The sequence below is a fragment of the Condylura cristata genome, unplaced genomic scaffold, assembly GCF_000260355.1.
Source record: "Condylura cristata isolate star-nosed mole 26May11 unplaced genomic scaffold, ConCri1.0 scaffold00018, whole genome shotgun sequence".
Taxonomy (NCBI): domain Eukaryota; kingdom Metazoa; phylum Chordata; class Mammalia; order Eulipotyphla; family Talpidae; genus Condylura; species Condylura cristata.
In genome coordinates this window covers 34492671-34510977 of record NW_004567119.1, presented here as the reverse complement: position 1 = coordinate 34510977, position 18307 = coordinate 34492671, and the positions used below count along the sequence as shown (strand labels likewise).

The 18307-nt window shown below is 40.7% G+C and overlaps 1 protein-coding gene across 1 annotated transcript; it reads right to left on the bottom strand.

The window, feature by feature from the left end:
* Positions 1–521: 521 nt before the first annotated feature.
* Positions 522–18075, bottom strand: DDX59 (DEAD (Asp-Glu-Ala-Asp) box polypeptide 59). The gene is made up of 8 exons (XM_012726734.1): positions 17750–18075; positions 15884–16695; positions 14220–14387; positions 11188–11277; positions 6103–6354; positions 5347–5499; positions 4729–4857; positions 522–990 (listed from the first exon to the last, which is right to left on the bottom strand). The coding sequence occupies exons 2-8, from the start codon at positions 16682–16684 to the stop codon at positions 727–729; spliced, it is 1857 nt and encodes a 618-aa protein (XP_012582188.1). The 5' UTR covers positions 16685–16695; positions 17750–18075; the 3' UTR covers positions 522–726.
* Positions 18076–18307: the final 232 nt, after the last annotated feature.

Here is an 18307-nt window from a genome sequence, read left to right as displayed (position 1 = left end):
AAGTACTGATGTCTCAAAGCAAGATATCTATCCTTTCTTGCAGTAATTACAATTATCAACTGAATTAGCCAAGTGACATCAATTGCAAAGCAACATTAACATAATGACATTAATTTGGCAAGCAGCCCATGCTAATTATAAAAGCAACTTAAGCTTACCAAACTAAAGGGAAAACAACTAAGCATATAGATAGATATCTTATACTTATCTCCTAAAAATAGCAGTGGCCATTTCTTCCAGCTTCTAGCATATTACTTTCTCCCTAACCAGCTTTTATTCACCTGACAATAACCAGGGTCCCAGTATGATGGCACCAGTGGGCACTGCATGAAGGGATTGCCTTGCTGGGTTAGACTCCTTGCTGTGGAACTTTCTGGCTCTGACAGTAACTTTTGGGACTATTTATCAAAAAAATAAATAAAGCCTTATCAAGTAGAAAAAATATTTTATTAAAAAATTCACTTTCTGGGGTCATATTTAATTTATGAGCAAAAATGGGAAATAAATACAACACTGCTATATAAATTTGATATTCTATTACATTAGAAAATCAAATGTAAAGTTCTGCTTCACTTACATGTCCCACTTATTCAAATGTATTCACTTACATGTCCCACTTATACAAATGTATTCACTTACATGTCCCACTTATTCATATGGTACAGTAATAATATACAGAAACTTCTGTGATCATACATAAAAATATATCTAAAATGATATAAGAAATCATTTTTGAGAATTACTCTTATCATGTTTTCTGATAATATCCATAAGATTAGCTCCCGTAACTAGATTGTTCTGTGCCTGTTTGTCTTTCTGTTGTTCTTTCCTCTTCTGGTCATGAAGATAAGGGGAATTTAATAACTGTGGGGGAAGAATGGATCCGGTGGGTTTTACCCTTTTTGCAATGTCCCAGAAGAGTCTTTTTGAACTGTTATTGATCAAAGTAATCGCTGTTCCATTTTGACCTAATCGCCCCACTCTTCCAACCTAAAACAAAACACAGAGGACATTTTCAAATTGTTCATATATTCTCTTAATGTTACTTGACAAGAAATGAAGACTAGTATTTATTTACAGAGGCTTTATTAAGATTAACATTCATTCAGGTCTTTTTAAAAATTGTACATATCAATAAATATATGAAATCAACTTATTTACACCAGCATATATTTTTAAATTTTATAACAGTTTATTTTTACATCATTTTGTACATTTTTTCATCTCAGTAGTAATACCTGTGGGCTTCCCATCACCAAATCACCCATGTGCCATCACCATGCATTCCCCTCCCCCCACTGTTTTTGATCCCGTTCCCCACTCCACCCCAACAAAATGTCTCCGGTATATAGCTGTTCATCATTAGACCAGCATATTTTTAATAAGACAGCCAAGCAGAAAATAAGGAAGTGACCAAACATAATGTATTGTCTATGAAATTTATGTTTCAGTTATGTGTGTATGTGCGTATGTGTGTTGAGGGGGGCTAATGACATAGAGATACTTTTTGTGACTGGGTTAAGGTAAAAACTTTTGGGAAGTCACAACATTAAGAGCAGAGAACAATCTGATTTAGGGTATATATATGCCCGGAAATGTAAGACTTAAGCAAATCCATCTTTGCAAAGTTTTTCTCATTTTGATTGAATTAAATAGACACAAATCTGTGGTGGAGACCTATGATTAGGAGCAAAATTTACTTACGTGGAACTCTACTAGTAAACACCTCAGAAAAGGAGGGGAAGACACAATCGAGGTCAATTTCTGCTCCTCAATTGAAATGTAAAATTCAAAATCTGTACTTAGAGAAATACATGATTCCTGCCAAGATGTAAGGCATTTTAAATGTTGGAAAAGAAGAGCTGAAAGGGGCGGCCTCTGTCATTGAGACTGGGCATGCTATTTTTCAGTATCTGCTCATAATGTTAAATTATTCCAACAAAACTAAGAACTAGCATAAAAATTAGCTGTAACTTACAGCACAGGAGGAAAGATGTATAGATTTTATATAGAATAAATTTCTTCTAGACTATAGAAAGAACTTTCATAGCTCAGTAATAAGAAGTGGGCAAAGAATTTACACAGACATTTCCCAAGAAAGATACACAAATGGCCAATAAGTATGTGACACGATGCTGATGTCACCAGTCAATCAGGAAACGCAAACCCAAAACACACACAGCTATCACCACACCCACTGACATGGCAATCACAGAAAAGACAGATCATGGACATGCCGATGCAGAGAAACTGGAGCCCTCATCTATTGCTGGGAATGTAAAATAGTGACATCATATTAGAAAACAGGCTGTCAGCTCCTCAAAAAGTTGAACATGGAGTTACCACGTGGCCCAGAAATTCTATTCCTGATGTATCCCCAATAGAAATGAAAATGTGTCCATACCAAAACCTGTAAATGAATGTTCACTGCAGCATTACTGATAATAACCAAATGTAGAAACAACTAATCCATGGATAAAATAAAAGAGGTCTATCTTTACACAGAAGTAGTATCTGTCCATCTCACAAAGACATACTGATAGAAGCCACAGTGAGGGCGAAGCTTGGAGACACCAGCTACAGAAAGAAGCCAGTCCCACAAGACCATACACGGAATGATCCCATCTCCATGGAGTGTCCAGAAAAGATGACTCTATAGAGACGGAATCTGTCTCTATAGATTCAAGGAGAGTTTTTCCTAAAGTTCAGAGTGTGTGTATGTATGTGTGATATATATTTGTGTGTGTATGTATGTGTGTGTGTGTGTGTATATACATATATATAGGTAGAGAGAGAGAAAGAGAGAAGGGCAGAGATAGAGAGATAAGGTATGGGATGCTTTTCAGGTGATAGAAATTTTCCAAAATTGACTGTAGAGATGGTTGTATAATTCTATTAATATACTAAAAATCATTTAATTATACAATTTAAAGTGATGAATGGCATACATGTGAGTTAAATCTACTGGACTTATACAGAGGTATTTCATATTGAAACATAAAGTTGTTAAAAAATAACTCTAATATAATATCCAAACTCTAATAGATGGCTGATGCTAACAAATATCACATTAGTTTCACAGAAGCATTCCACCCCCTTCAATTAAAAAGCAGACACATGGAAAACATATCAAGAACACAAATACCTACAGCCTTTAACCTGAAAGTTCCCCTGCCAGGAATTTATCCTTAGCTATACCTGAATAAGAGACACAAAGAACTAATAATGATAATGAATACAGCATTATTTAATAACAAAATACTGGAAACACTGACAACAGTTTAGGGTTCGTTAAATAATTATAGTATTTATATATAATCCATTCTCATGCACTCACTAATCTACAACAAGCCAGATTAAAAAGTAAAAACATTTAAAAACCTTGTAACAGTGCCTGATTGTACAGTAAGTCCTCAGTATATACTGGCACTTATTAAATAGTACTTGTTATGTGCACTGATAGGAAATATGTCGAAGGGGCATTTCATTTAAAAAACCAAGGCCAATCGGCTGGTACAGTATGTGAAAAGGTGACAAGGGCATGCAGAGCTTCTGTACTAGTAACAGTAGGGAGCAATGAAAGGCCAGGAGCTACCTTTTGAAGACTTTTCACTGTACAGCTTTTGTTCTTTGCATTATTTGTTACTGATGGTATGTGCAGTGTACTTTGATTACTGAAGCAAAAAAAAAAAAAAAAAAAAACCCAGATACAGACCAAGAAAAGCAGAAGGTGCTAGGCCATTCTAAACATTCAGAAATTCTCCACTGGCCAAGCCCCAAGGCTCTGGATGCCCTTAGAACCCTGTGTACCATGTGAATACTTGGGAGCCACAGGGCTGACCATGGCATAGCCAGAAAAGGTTAAATAAGTATAATCAGCATACTCTAAGAAGCAAGAGGCTTGCGGTTCTTAACATTTTGAGAGTATTTTAAAAATACACTTTTTATTTAAAAAGTTTTTTAAAAATTCACTTCAGTTATTTGAATGAACAATTAATGCCATGGAATACTCAGCTCTGATACACAGGTGGTACCAAAAACGAGAGAAGGGGGGAAGCACTTTTATTAAGTCTGTGTAGAAATAGAGGTAACAATGCATTAAAGGCACTAAAAGGGTTTCAGCGGATGATCGAGTGAATGTGGCATTCAGGGGTGACGTGAAGAACATTACAGAAAGGCTTTACTTCTAGAGTGTGTGCCAGAGTAGGAAGACAGGTAGCAGTCGGAAAGATAAGGCAGCATTAAGAGAAAGCCCTCTCTATTTCTGTTAGAAATAGAGCTACTGTTATCTTTGGCAGCAAAGAAAAGGAACAAAACTTTAAAAGGTGAAAGACTAGAACAAATAAGGATACAGAGAGGAGATGAAGACAAGATTCCTAAAAAAACAAATACTTTAATGGATCAATTTTAGTTTGGCCAGATATAGCAATCTTTTAAAACAAAGCCCCCTTTTCTTAATTATAAAAGGCATTAATATGCTCGCTGGAGAAAAAACATAAATAAAAATAAGCCAAAAACCAACTACTTAAAACTGTTTTGAACATTTTAGGTTAGTATTTCCAATTATACTTAATGCACTGTAGGCATACATAAAGCTTCTTAGCTTACTTACTTACTGAGAAGCAAAAAGTTAAGTTTTATGTCCATTATAACTTGCCATTATATTGACAATACCTTGCCCAAGAATACTGAAGAATAAAACAGTGGTAACGTACAAAACCTCTTTACCTGATGCACATACTCATCCATACTTGAAGGCATATCAAAATTGACCACCAGCTTGACGCTGATCAGGTCTAGGCCTCTCCCCAGGACGCCTGTGCTCACCACCACCTCACAGTCTCCGTCCAGTAATCCCTTTCCAAAACAGCAACACAAGTCAGTGTTCAGAATCTGTCTCACTGGTTTAGAGAATTCAGGTATCTTTTCTTTTTTTTCTCGTCACTGCTGTGGTTGCAGTATCTTTTCAGCAAGTTAAGGTCTTAGTAGAACTCAGAAATGAAAAAGCATGTTCCTTACAGCCCCCCGCAGAACTGTTTCTATTCATTCACTCAGCACTTTTTTCCAAAGGGGAAGTACTGCTGTCCCAGGCCAAACTGACCTGACTGCCAAAATGGTGGGCTCGGAATTAGTAATCTATTTAGTAGATAATCCCTAGAGAAGAGGCTTATTGCTTCCCAAACAGAAGCCTGAGCAGCAGAAGCTACTTCATACTCACTGCTTTCCTGAAGTTCTTATACACATTAAAAAAAAAGGACAGCTTTAAAAACGGGGTAATGATACGGTAGCTTTTGAAAATGAGGCAAAACAGACTAATAGGCAGGAAAGAAACACTGAGAGGCAAACCTTCAAGATGTTTTTCCTTTCCATTTGGGACTTCTCTGAATGTATAGATACGCTTTTCAGGCCTGTGATTTTCTGAACTGCTTCACTCAACAGATCTGCACCTAGTTTGCAGCCCACAAAGACCAACACTGGAGGCTTGAAAAGTTTCTTATCCTGAAAAATTGAAACCATGTATTTGAAATTATTCATATAACATAATTTATGTTGGAAAGTTTTTCTGAAAGCATCAGTACCATTAGTTATCCAGAGTTAATAAACATTTTTATGGGGTGGGGGGAAGTCTATTCAGTTAAAAATAAGTATTTCCTTACAATAGATAACAAACAGAAGCCAAACAACCTACCGTTTATGAAAATTCTCCATAACATCATTAAAACTACAAAACACACTAAATTTTAAGTGTAATTTTAATAATTTCATAAGTCAATACAAACTACATTTAACTTAAATTACTTAAGTATATTTTTAAGTAACTGCCTGTCCATATCACCCATTTCACAAATTTTTTGGTTCAGATAGTAAGTACTAAAAAATTCTATTTCTCAAGTTAAAAATAGCAAGGAAGAACTTGTCTTCACCTTTTATATAACACTACTAAAATGCTGTCAAGCAAATAAATACTCCTTAGAAATAATCATGACCTTTTTTTACATACCTACATCAAATTCCCCAAAACCTGGATCTAAAAATCACTCTCTTAAGAACTGTGAGAAATATGAGAATAACCTACAGAAGAGTGGAATGCTTACTACTCACATTTAAAATTTCGAATAACTTTTTCTTTTTGGCCGGTTCTTCTACCCACAAAACAATCTGACGTACACTGGGACATGGCAGGTTCTTCTCGCCAGTGATAATTCTCACGGGATTATGCAGAAGCTGGTTTGCTAGTTGCTCCATGCTACTTGGAATTGTAGCCGAGACCAATACAGTCTGACAGTCACTAGGAACGTTTTCCAAAATGTCAAGTACTTGCTGTTGAAATCCCATCTTTAACATGGTATCAGCCTAAAATAAAATCATTTAAAAGTTAGCCCCACTTGACATTAACACCAAAGGGACTGACGGAATTAATGTAAAAATAACAACTCCTACACAGAAAAAGCTAACACACTGCCAAAAGACAAAATATCAATTTGAAAAATTAGCAGGTATTTATAGAAAATTATATCCCATATAACCACATATCTATAATGACAAAACTTTATTATGGCATTAATAAATCGTGACAAAAACCCAAACATATACATCCTCAGTATCCATAAACAGGAAATATGATAAATTATGATAGATTAGATAATACAACATTATGGTGTCATGAAAAATTATCAGAAAGTCCTTTAATAAATAATAATGAATTACGATTAGGAACAAAAAAGCCAAGTACAGAATACTAGTAGATAAGGTTCAACTGGAGTATACATTCAAGAAACATAATTGCTACCTTTGGAGAGGTTTTCAAGCTGTATGGGAAAGGAGCATTCTCAGTTTTCAAAGTATGCAAGTTTAAATTTTATTATGGAAACATTTACAGAGCATTTTAAATAAGAAATTTAATGCTGGGGGTTTTCATTTCTGTGTGTACTTCTGCTTTTGCTAGTTTTTAAAAACAATGTGTACTATGAAGGAAAGAGAAAACATTTTTAAGTCAGCGCTGAATACTTTTAAGTCAGCGCTGCTTTAAATAAGGAAAGGTCAAGGCTACCTTGATTTTGAAATACACTTATCTCAAAATGTTTCTCCTCCCTCACTGACTACTCCTTTTCAAACTCCGTTCTCTTCGAAGACTCCTACATGGTGGTGAGCCTCAGAGACTACTCAAGGCCCTCTTCCTCCTCATCTACGCTCTCTTCCCAGGTCAGCTCCCAGGTTCCATCACCAAATTCCTTGTATGATAAAGGAATTCCTTCTTTGATAAAGACCCCCCAAATCTTACCTCTGGCTATAACTTCCTTCCTGAACTTGAGTGGTAGAATCCAAATGCCAGCTTAACGTACCCACTTCGATCTAAAAGGACTGTCAAATCTAACATGTTTAAAACAGAAATTTCCACATTCTCACTGGCAAACCCAATCTTACTGCAGCATCCATGTTTGGAATGGCACCATCAAAAACCTGTTTCACCCCACATATAACCCACTATCAATCCTGTAGACACTGCTAACACACCCTAAAAACAGTCACTACTCTCAGTTCGCAATGAGAACGCTCCCACTCCTGACACTCCCACCTGAGGATCCATTTTTCTCAATCAACCTGATTCTTCTAGAACATAAATTAGATATTGTTACTTCCTTGCTTAAACCCTCCAGTGACTTCCCTGCCCTCTAACTAAATTTAAGGCAAACCCCAGGTTGTCTCTGGCATGTGACTCTGTATTCACAGGTATGTCACAGTTCACCTCACTTTCCACCGCATCCTCAAAACCAAGAAGACATGGATTTAATAAACATGGATTTAATAAGTATTCATGAATTACGAACACTGAATTAGAGCTTACTGATGTCAGACAGCTACGTTAACTTCTACGTTATGTATGATGTCTTAACTTCCTACGTTAAGAATGAGTGTTTAGGCCCTCCCTGGTGGCGCAGCGGGTTAAAGCACAGCACTGAGAATCTAAAGCTGCTTCCGCATGAGTTCGACTCCCGCCTGCCCCGGAGGTGACCACATGGCGTGGCAGACCTCTCCTGACCCGCCCACTGCTCCCCTCAGCAGTGTACTTCGTCGATCTGCCTGTTCTGCTCCCCACTCTGTCTCTGGTGAAGCCTCTCACCGCCCCTGAGCCTCTGGCCTGTACCCCAGTTCTGTATGCACGAATAAATAAATCTTAAAAAAAAAAAAAAAAGAATGAGTGTTTAAAGATTACCAGTCTCTAACTCAGACCTGTTGTGCCAGAATATCCCCTTGTCAGCTCTGGTCTTCCACTACATTCTCTGAGCATGCAGGTGACTCTTCCAGGGCGACTCGGGTCACACTGCACTTGTCAATGGGGGAGAGCAGGAAACACCATGTATAGGGGGAGTCTGTTCACAGGTCAACCCAGCAGAGCAGAGAAGTACTAACGCTGCCTCAGGGTGTGAGGGGAGACATGTCAGAAGCAGACATATAAAGAAGGATCAGCAGGAGATGGGAGGGAGCAACTACTGGGACAAAGGACAGACAGAGGAGACAGAAGGAGACAGAGAGGATATTTCTGATTTTAAAGGAACATCTCAGTTTCCACGCCTGAGGATTCCTGTGCCCTCGCTCCCTCTGGAATCAGTGGCTCTCTTCTTCAGGGCTGTTATTTAGGCTCTGTTCCTTCCTGGTCTCCGGGGCTACTTCTCTGTTGACGACTCATGTCAAATTCCACAAACCAGACCCTCAGGCTAGTCCTCATCTCCCACTAACTCTCTTACAAGAGCAAGTCTGAGTCACTGGCTCCAATGCACTGTTTCCTGTATCTACAGAATATGTCTCCTTTGTCCATCATTCATATAAAAGCTGACATTTCGAAAACCAAATGCAAATATTACTGCACAGTCCCAGTCCTTACCTACTTGTTCTTTTGTATGGTTAAAGCACCACCCTAATGTATGGAGTCAGCCCTATGGCCTCCTCTCCCACAAATGACTTCTTCCAGGGACTGGCAGACATGACCTGCTTGGCTCCTGCCCTGCCCCGGTCCCTCCTCACCTCTTGTCTGGGTGGCTGGCTGTCTTGGCTCACGGAATCTTTCTTTGTTAATTTCTTTTGAACAGCTAGCTACAGCAGAGTGAATTCCTAAACCACCACTTTCAACGTGACACCCAACTCAGTAATTTAGGGAGCCCACAGACTCCCACATCAAATCCAACTGTTGTCCCCCTTTCAAGGCTCTGTAATTTGACCCCACCCTAACTACTCAATTCTACTTTCTACCATTCCTCTGGAAGAACTCTTCCTGCTGGCTGGCCTCCTCTGACTTTCTGGTTCTGCTCCTGTCATTGTCTCCACTAGGGATGTTTGATGCAGTTTCTAGTCTTCTAAATCCAGCTCCATCTATAAAGACCCAGGTCACATCATTAACTCCGAGAAGCCATTTTTTATAGTCTCTATTCATATATTCTCTCATTTGTCCCTCTAACCTCATGTGTCCCGAGTAATTAGCATGTCATACATAGTCCTATTATTTCCCTAACAGCTTATCTTAGGGGATGGCTAACAATGGCTCTCAGAACAAATTCACACCTTTGCCTGTTTTTATAACTGTTTTGTAGGGCACAGTCACAACCACCCATTTACACACTGCCTGTGGTTGTACAGAGTAGTGGTGACCAAGGACATTAGCCCCAGAGCCTAATATATTTATTATCTGGTTCTTTATAGAAAGACTTAGTCAAGCCCTGGTCTATGTCATTCGATCATTTGTATTTAAGTTTATATGATAATGTCCTTGCCTTTGTTTCAAATATTTGTCTTTTTCTCCAATAAGGTTTTAGCATTTTGTAAACTTAAGTGGCATTTAAAGCTTCCAGGTTGTTGTCACCCAGACTTACTGAGCTGGCCAATCTGTACCTAGTCAAACCTATGCATTGACCTGTGTCAGTATCTGATAGCCTATATTGTTTATCAGTTTTTCTCCCCTCTATGCCACTCAGAGGCCATAGTCTTAAATGGCAGGAGCGGGACGGCGGCCAAGAAAAACAGCTGCCACACAGGCTGCTAGGCGACACTGCTCTGGCACCATGGCCATATGCACTGGGGTGCCCGTGAGCCTTCTTAATGGCAGAAGATGAAAAGACTGTGAAGAGAAACAAGGATGAGTGCTTCTCAACCTGCACATGGGTTCCTTCTCAGGTACATGAGATGAGAACCAGTGAAGGATTTACCAAGAAAGGGAAGGCCAGCCCGACATCTAGGTGCGGCCAGTTGGAGGATGAACATGGAAGCCATTGGTTCCTCCAAACGTCATGCCAGGAAATGGATGACTTAGCAGCACCTTTGAAAGGCTGAATAATATTTGACAACTAAACAGGACTTCTCAGTCTCTTAGACATTCTCATAGTCATTACTTCATCCTCCCCACAAATCTGGACATTTTAATGATTTGCCTGAGGTGTCACAGGAGGTGAAATAAAGGCTCGAGCCCTAGTCCTGTGGCTCCTCGCTCTGAGCTCTCCCCTTGCCCTCTGGGAAACCCTAACTCCCCCCGCCCAGGACTTGCTCAGCCAGGCTGTCCTCACCGGCCAGCCAAGCACGTCGCTCACTGCAACATAGGCCTCTGCTGTCACTACCAGAGCGACAAATGTGAAGGCAGATGAGCATGACCATCTGGGCCGGACATGGCCTTGGTTCTCATGTTGTTCAGTGGACTGTCATCCATTAATAAAATGTTTATTTCAGCTCATTAAGCAAGCAAAAATACAAAAATGTCTGTTCTTTCTATAGAACACAGAAAATACAATCACAGATGCCTTAATCTATACAGAAAAAAATTGAAAAGGTGATTCAACTAAACATTATTCAGTTACGACTCCCAAAAGTCCTTGTTAATTATTATTTGCCACTGTTTCTCTTTTGTGGATAAATGATAATGCACATCAATGGTTAGAAAATGTATCAATAAGGATATAGCTGAATTTGTGTTTTTTATCATAAGTAAGTGCAGCTATGGTTTAAATTTAGCACCACAACCTTACTTTAGCTACTAGCTACACAGAAACCAACTTAAGAACCACCATGGCAATACTTCTGAATATTTCTTCCCTTTGTGGGTGAAAATGCCTGAACACACAATCAAGTTATATAACTTTAGAATATATTTGTTATAAATTATATAAAGTTATGTGACTAATGCTTCTAAACAACACTACTTACTTCATCTACTACTACAATTTTTATATTGCAGAGCTCTACAGAGTTCTGTTTTATTATCTCCAGAAGTCGCCCAGGAGTTGCTATGATAACCTGGATAAAAGAGAAACAGCAAATAAAAAAGTTAGATAATGTTCAGTCATCCATTCATTCATTCTATACTTACTGAATGGTTAATATGTGTCAGCGTTCAATGAATGAGTCAGACACAGTCTTGGCTCTCATGAGTCTTAATATAAAGGAAGAAATGAATAGAACAATAAATGTTTTGAGAGCAGTAGGCAAGCAGTGAATGGATGTGGCTCCAGGGCCTGCTAACACATGCACTACAGGAAAGGAGCGGAGGGAGGAAGCAAGGTAAGGGGAGTCTGGAGAGAGAGGGGGCATCCAGAGCACCCTGAGGCAAGAGGCCCCAGAGGCTCCAGAGTGGTCAGGGAGGGGATGTCCCAAAGCAGGGGCCAGAGCAGGATATGTGGCCTCTGTTTGGCTCTGTGGACAAGAACAAGTTCCTTTACCTCTACGGGCCTGCTACTGCATTCTTACATTATAGGTTGATTTCTACCGTGGGTCAAGGCTTTGACCAGTTTTATAGTATGTAAGATGAAGTAGTGCCTAAAAGTGGGTCTCTTTGATCAGAATCAGTAGGAATCTCAGCTCTAGCATATAATAATAGTAGGAGTCCCTGTTCTCATCCATAAAGTGGAAATGATAAAAACAATCATTATGAGGATTAATTAAGACAGTGCCTAGATAAAGTAGAGAATTACAAAAGATCTAATCAATTGTATTCTACGTTTCAAACTTACACCAACACAATGGTAAAACCACTGAGAATGGTAACAGTTCAGGGTTCTAAGGATCTTATATATATTTGCACAGGACTATAGGAGTCTGCTTAGGTTTTTCAGAAATAGCATGAATTAAAATTTTAGTTATTTTGAATGAAGCTCACCCCTTTTTTTCCATTTCCCCCCATTGGTTTGGAAGTCATAAACTTTTTTTTTTCGACTTGAGCTTCGACTTGAGTTTTAACAAGATATATAACTTAATGAAGCCTAAAGTTAATTAACATTTTTATCCTTTCCTTGGGTAGTCAAGGAAAACAGCTTCACTTCAGGTTTCCCACACTTACATGCTACTGCTACTGTTGGCCAGTATTTCCCTCTTTTTTTTTTTTAAAGATTTATTTATTTATGCATACAGAAATGGGGTACAGGCCAGAGGTGCAGGGGTGGTGAGAGGATTCACCAGAGACTAAGCGAGGAGCAGAACAGGCAGATCGACGAAGTACACTGCTGAGGGGAGCAGCGGGCGAGTCAGGAGAGGTCTGCCTCGCCATGTGGATCGCCTCCCCGGCAGGCAGGAATCGAACTCATGCGGAAGCGGCTTTAGCTTCTCAGTGCTGTGCTTTAACCTGCTGCGCCACCAGGGAGGGCCCTTCCTCTTTTTTTTTTTTTTGAATTGTGCTGGTCATGTTACTGGTTTTAGATGCATGACATAATGTGTGGATAGGTGCGTCTGCATGACTGCCAGCACAAGCACAGTTCGCATCCCTCACCAGTCACATTTTTTTTTCCTGTGGTGAGAATTTTTAACCTCTACTTTCTTAGCAACTTTCCAATATACAATATATACTAACGATCATCCCCAAGCAGTATGTTACATCCCCAGTTTTCTATTTTTACAACTCACTTATGATTAACGCTGTTTATTCTGTTCATCTACATTTACCCATGTGAGCCATTTTCTTTGCTTACCATTCTCTCCTTTCCACATTTTAGCACCATCTTTATCTGTAGAATATCTTATTTCAGAATTCCCTTTAGATGATCTAGTAGTAATAAACTCTCTCAGTTTTGTTTATCTGAAAGCATCTTTATTTTGCCCTTTCTCTTAAAAGGCAGCTCGGCGCCCGCCCTGGTGGCGCAGCGGGTTAAAGCACAGCACTAAGAAGCTAAAGCCACTTCAGCATGAGTTCGATCCCCGACCCCAGAGGTGACCCACATGGCGCAGCAGACCTCTCCTGACCCGCCCACTGCTTCCCTCAGCAGTGTACTTCATCAGTCAGCCTGTTCTGCTCCCCACTCTGTCTCTAGTGAATCCTCTCACTGTCCCTGCACCTCTGGCTGTACCCCAGTTCTGTGTGTATAAATAATCTTTTTTTTAAAGGATAATGAGTAATAGATTTCTCACTGTCAGTTATAGATGTAGAAACAGAAAACCTAAAATGAATCTTGCTGTGTTGAATGAGAATTGGAAGTACCAAGGTAAACTCATGGTCTCTGACAAATGCAGATCCGTAAATATACCTACTTAGATAGATTCCCCATTTGCTGAGATCAGAGAAGAAAGATAACCCAAGAGCAGCTAGCAATGGCAAGGAGCCCAACCTGGAGCCCAGGCTTGACGTTCTAAGTACTATTCTCTATCAAAGGGAACCAGGCTTCTTGGAAAAAGGCAGTTTGAGGATTGAGGCAAGGAAAAGACAAGGTAAGCAGGGAACATCTTTAGGCAGAAAATAAGGAAGTGCTCAGAGGATAATAGGACTATAATAAAAGCACATGGATGGGTCAGAGGAACAAAGAGTGATGTGAATCGCTCTATACTGATGTTAATTTACTGCTTCTAATCACACTGTGGCCTTCTAGGCTACCAACTGTGTTGTAGGAGTCACACGCAAGTGTATTAGCCATGAACACTTAGACAAATCCCATCTTTCTGAGATTCAACTTCTCAGCTGCAAAATCTGGGATCTGCCAAAGCACCTCCAAGAGCAGGTGTGATGACTAAATGAGATATCGCATGTGAGAACATCCCAGTGTCCAGCACACACAACAGGCACTCCACAGATGATGTCCCCTTACTTTTCCAGATACATACAACACACTTAAAATAATTAAGGCTCATTAATTAATTAAGGCAAGAAATTAAAAGCTACCGGAAATTCATTCACAGTTCCTCAAAGAGGAAAAAAAAAACCAGTTCCTATGTTCCTACAATACTTCTCAAAGGCCTGGAATAAAACTGGTACTTACCTTCACATACTGTCGTAGGCGATACAGCTGCGGGGGCATGGGTAAGCCTCCTACCAGAAGGACAGTCTTCATGCGCGGCAGGCCACTCATCAACTCCTTAGCTTGTCTCTCGATCTGAATAGCTAACTCTCGCGTGGGTGTAAGAATGAGGGCACAGGGAGTTTTGCTCTGCAAAGGTGTGAAAAGTAAATCTAAAAACACCATGAATAATTCCTATTGCTATAACTAAATCTTCAGAAGGATTCCAGATGCATTTCCCTTTTAAGTGTTCCCATCAGCCCAGGCCAGGGGATCCCTACTGCTTCCTTACTGCAGATTTCTTTCTCCAAAAACTATCATGAACTGACCTCATTTCTTACATAACACAGATAGACATTGGGGCAAAGGAGTTTCATCCACAGTGACTGAGGTGGAAAACCTGAAGGTTCACTCCTAGTTAATTGGGTCTACAGTGGCAAGCATCCTCTTCTTAAAAGAAACCCCACTAATCGCCATGAAGATTTCTTTCAAGCTTGGCATTCTAGCCATACTCTTTCCTTCGCCTCCCCAGTAGAATTTACTTCTTTTTTCTGTCCAAAGAACTTAACATATAAATTTTGGTCCCCTAGTGAATTTCCCCTATATTTTGAACATATAGCTCTTCTTCTTCTTCTTCTTCTTTTCTTACATTATCTACTGCTACTCCTTAGTTTTCCAAATTTTCTTCCTTTTTCTGTCCTTTCTTTACCCACTTCTCTCACTTGCTTCCCTGCTTGCCATATGTAATAGCTCACAAGTTCGACAATACTTGGAAAACAGCAATTACCCAAATGTTTGTTAAATTATATGCTGAAGTATTTATACACTATAAACTATTAAGTAAGGTAAGGCAGTCTTATTTTAAGATAAATCATGGATCACATTTAAACACTGCATTTATTCTGAAGCACTACAATAGCATTTCAACTTTGGCATAAATTAATTTCTTTAAAACAAAAATCCAATGAGCATAAACTGCCACAAAAATTGCAGTTTCCCCAAATTAAAAGTTCATTTTGTTAGAAAAAAAATATTTCAGAAGGAAAACATATTTTTTAGACCTTCAATGAAGAACTCTGGCTCCATATTAAAAAAAAAAGAAAAATTCCCTAAAATTAGGTTTTCAGACTACTCTCAGAAGCAAGATGGGTTAGTAGTGCTGAATAAAGGGATTAGTGGGTTGGCCGGTGACTGCCCAGGACTAGTCAGAGATAGTGGCAGATAGCAAATCAGAGTTCTGATTGCTTGTATTAAACAAGGAGGCAGACAGCAATGGCTGCCAAAGCACTTCCGTCCCTTGCTAGAGGGGCTTAGGGGTTTTATAGGATGATCGGTATGGGACAAAGCAGGCTGGAGAGTAAGGTCAGGAATCCTGGTTACACTGGCATAGTGGATGGGGATCATGCCTCACCATGGGTCATATGTTCAGCCCATGGTGGCCAAACATCCCCTGGAAAGGTGATTTTACTATGTAGATGATGTTAGACATCCTGGATCCACAATGAGCCTCTAACTGTGTGCCTTCCAAGTAACAAGGAGACTAGTGACTACAGTTCTAAATATTTAGTTTGCAATTTCAACCCAGCTAAGGATGAAGTTGACAGGTACTCACTTGTTTCTGAGATAACATGTGAACTCTAACTTACCTCCAATAAAGCTCGGATGATAACAGGAAGAAGAAAAGCAGCCGTTTTCCCAGAGCCAGTGTCTGCACTGGCCAGAATGTCTCTTCCCAGAAGCCCCACGGGAATCATCTGCATTTGGATGGGGGTTGGAACTTCATAGCCTGATTTCTTCAAGTTGTGATTTAAGGGCTCAGGAAAACCACAATGTTCAAAGTCAATAATGGGCCTGCTGACATCTTGACCTTGAACTAAAATTCCTAGCTGCTGTTTCAGATTTTGAATCTGGGCTTCCTGAAGGTTCAAAATAAAGGGGTGTTCTTTATAGGCATAAGGAACATTAAGTGAAGACTCTGGCTCAGAATCAGCTTTCTGTGCATTACTGAGCTTCTCTTTCTTTTCCTTAATTTTCAGAAGATGCTTCGCTTTACACTCCAAGCTGCACACATCTTCATCTGTCTCATCACAGATATACTCTCCATAACGACCACAGATGACACACACGGGCTCCCCTGGCTCTGCCCAGCGCTGTGTTTTAGAAAATGACTTAACAGGGTCTTCGGAAAGATTGCTGTCCTTCATCTCCCGCTCAGGTGCCCCCATGCCAACCTGGGTCAACTGATGAGTTGGACAGGGACAGGGGAATGGTTCCCCACTGGACCTGTCTGGGGGTTCCTCTTCTTTTGTACCTGAAGCATCAATTGAATCATTTTTGCCTTTATCCAGCTGAAGGTCTTCTGCTTCTGGCTTAGTTTTCTTGGCAGCACAAATTTTGACGTCATCATTAGCATTCCTCTTGACTTTTAGAGACCTTGGAACAAACATCCTTCAATATTCTGTTGAGAAAATAATAGAAAGAGATTTCTTTTAATATTTTAATGAGATACTCATTACTTTAATAAGGATCAAGTATAAAGTCCTCGATGGTTATCCTGGAATCAGCTTAGCTTCTCTGGACTTGACCTCAATGGAATAAAGAAGACTTCACGATACTACTTATATCAAGTTTTTCTTCCATTCATCAATTTCCTCTACTGAAAAGACAGAGTCCCTTTTCATACACATACACACTCTCGCACAGTGAAACACTGCACAGTTAAACACAGCCTTCTACATAGGGCATATGTCTGTTTACTATTTGCACTTGGAAATATCAGATAGTACAGAAATTCTGGGGTAAATTCTTCTATTCCATTTTCACCAAATTGAGAAACACTTCACAATCGGAATCTTCAAAATTAAAATCGCAAGGCTATCTTACAAGTGACACATAGCATTTATTATGCTCTAAGCAGTGCTTAGTGGTTCACCTTAACTTAAACTTCATGAACTTGAACCTAGGTTAGTACCACCCATCCCCACATCCACAAACATGCATGTATTTATTGCGCTATTTTATCATAGACCCCTCTTTCACACAAGGAAACTAAACCCCGGAGAGCTTGACTTGTCCAAGCTCACACACCTCTAGCTTCAGAGTGCAAGTTCTCAAACCCAGTTACAACCATTTACTCAAAATTTTTTTTGCAAAATGATAGTGATTGGAACAGATTTTCAACACAATTTTGCTACTACCAAATATACTAACGAACGTTTCTCTACAATGTTCTGGGAAAACTGCCTTATTCCTTTTTTTTTTTTTTTTTTTTTATTTATTTTTTTACAAATATGCAACTGAGGGTCTAGAATTACCATCCTAAGTCTCCGGGAAAAGACTACCGGTGAGGGGTAGGAAAAGGACGGATCTACGAGAACGATTACAAGAGCCGGTAAAAGACCGGAACTCAGAGTCCTCAGAGGGCGAAACCCGGCCTCCGCCGCGGCCTCCGGGTCTCGCCCACGCCCCACCCTCATGGCACCCCCAGGTAGCCCCCTCGGGTGCTGCCTCACCCTCGCCTGAGGCCCCGCACTCCGGGACGTGTGCGCGACTCGGCGCTGCTAAGAGACGGGAATGGCGGATGCCGGGTTCCGGACCGAGTTCGGGAACGCAGAGCCGACCAGGCGGGCGGGGCCCGTGGGGGCACCCGGTGGGAGCGGGACAACGATCGCCGTGGCCTAGCGCCAGTCCGCCCGGAGCTGGGGCAGCTGGACCAGGAGAAGGCCCGAGCGGTCGGGGCCGCAGCGCGCTCACCAGCGCAGATCTGGGGCCGTGTTCGCGCCGGCTCCAGCCAGGCTCCCTGCCCAAAGGCGCGACCTATTTCGCGGCCTACTCTATGCGGCTCCGGGGGGCGAACAGGCCGGGGCACAAAATCCACTTTTCCGGGTTTTGGGAGAGGGCCGCGGGGCGGGGCGGGGGTAGGCGGAGTCACCTTGGTGGGCGGGGCTTAGCTGTGGGCTGGGAGGGGCGGGAGGAAGAGCGAAGGGGCGGAGCGCGCAGTTACGCGCGCTGACCACGCCCCGCCCTGCTCCGGGCTGCGGGTAACCCGCGGAGTCAGAGATGCTGCTGAA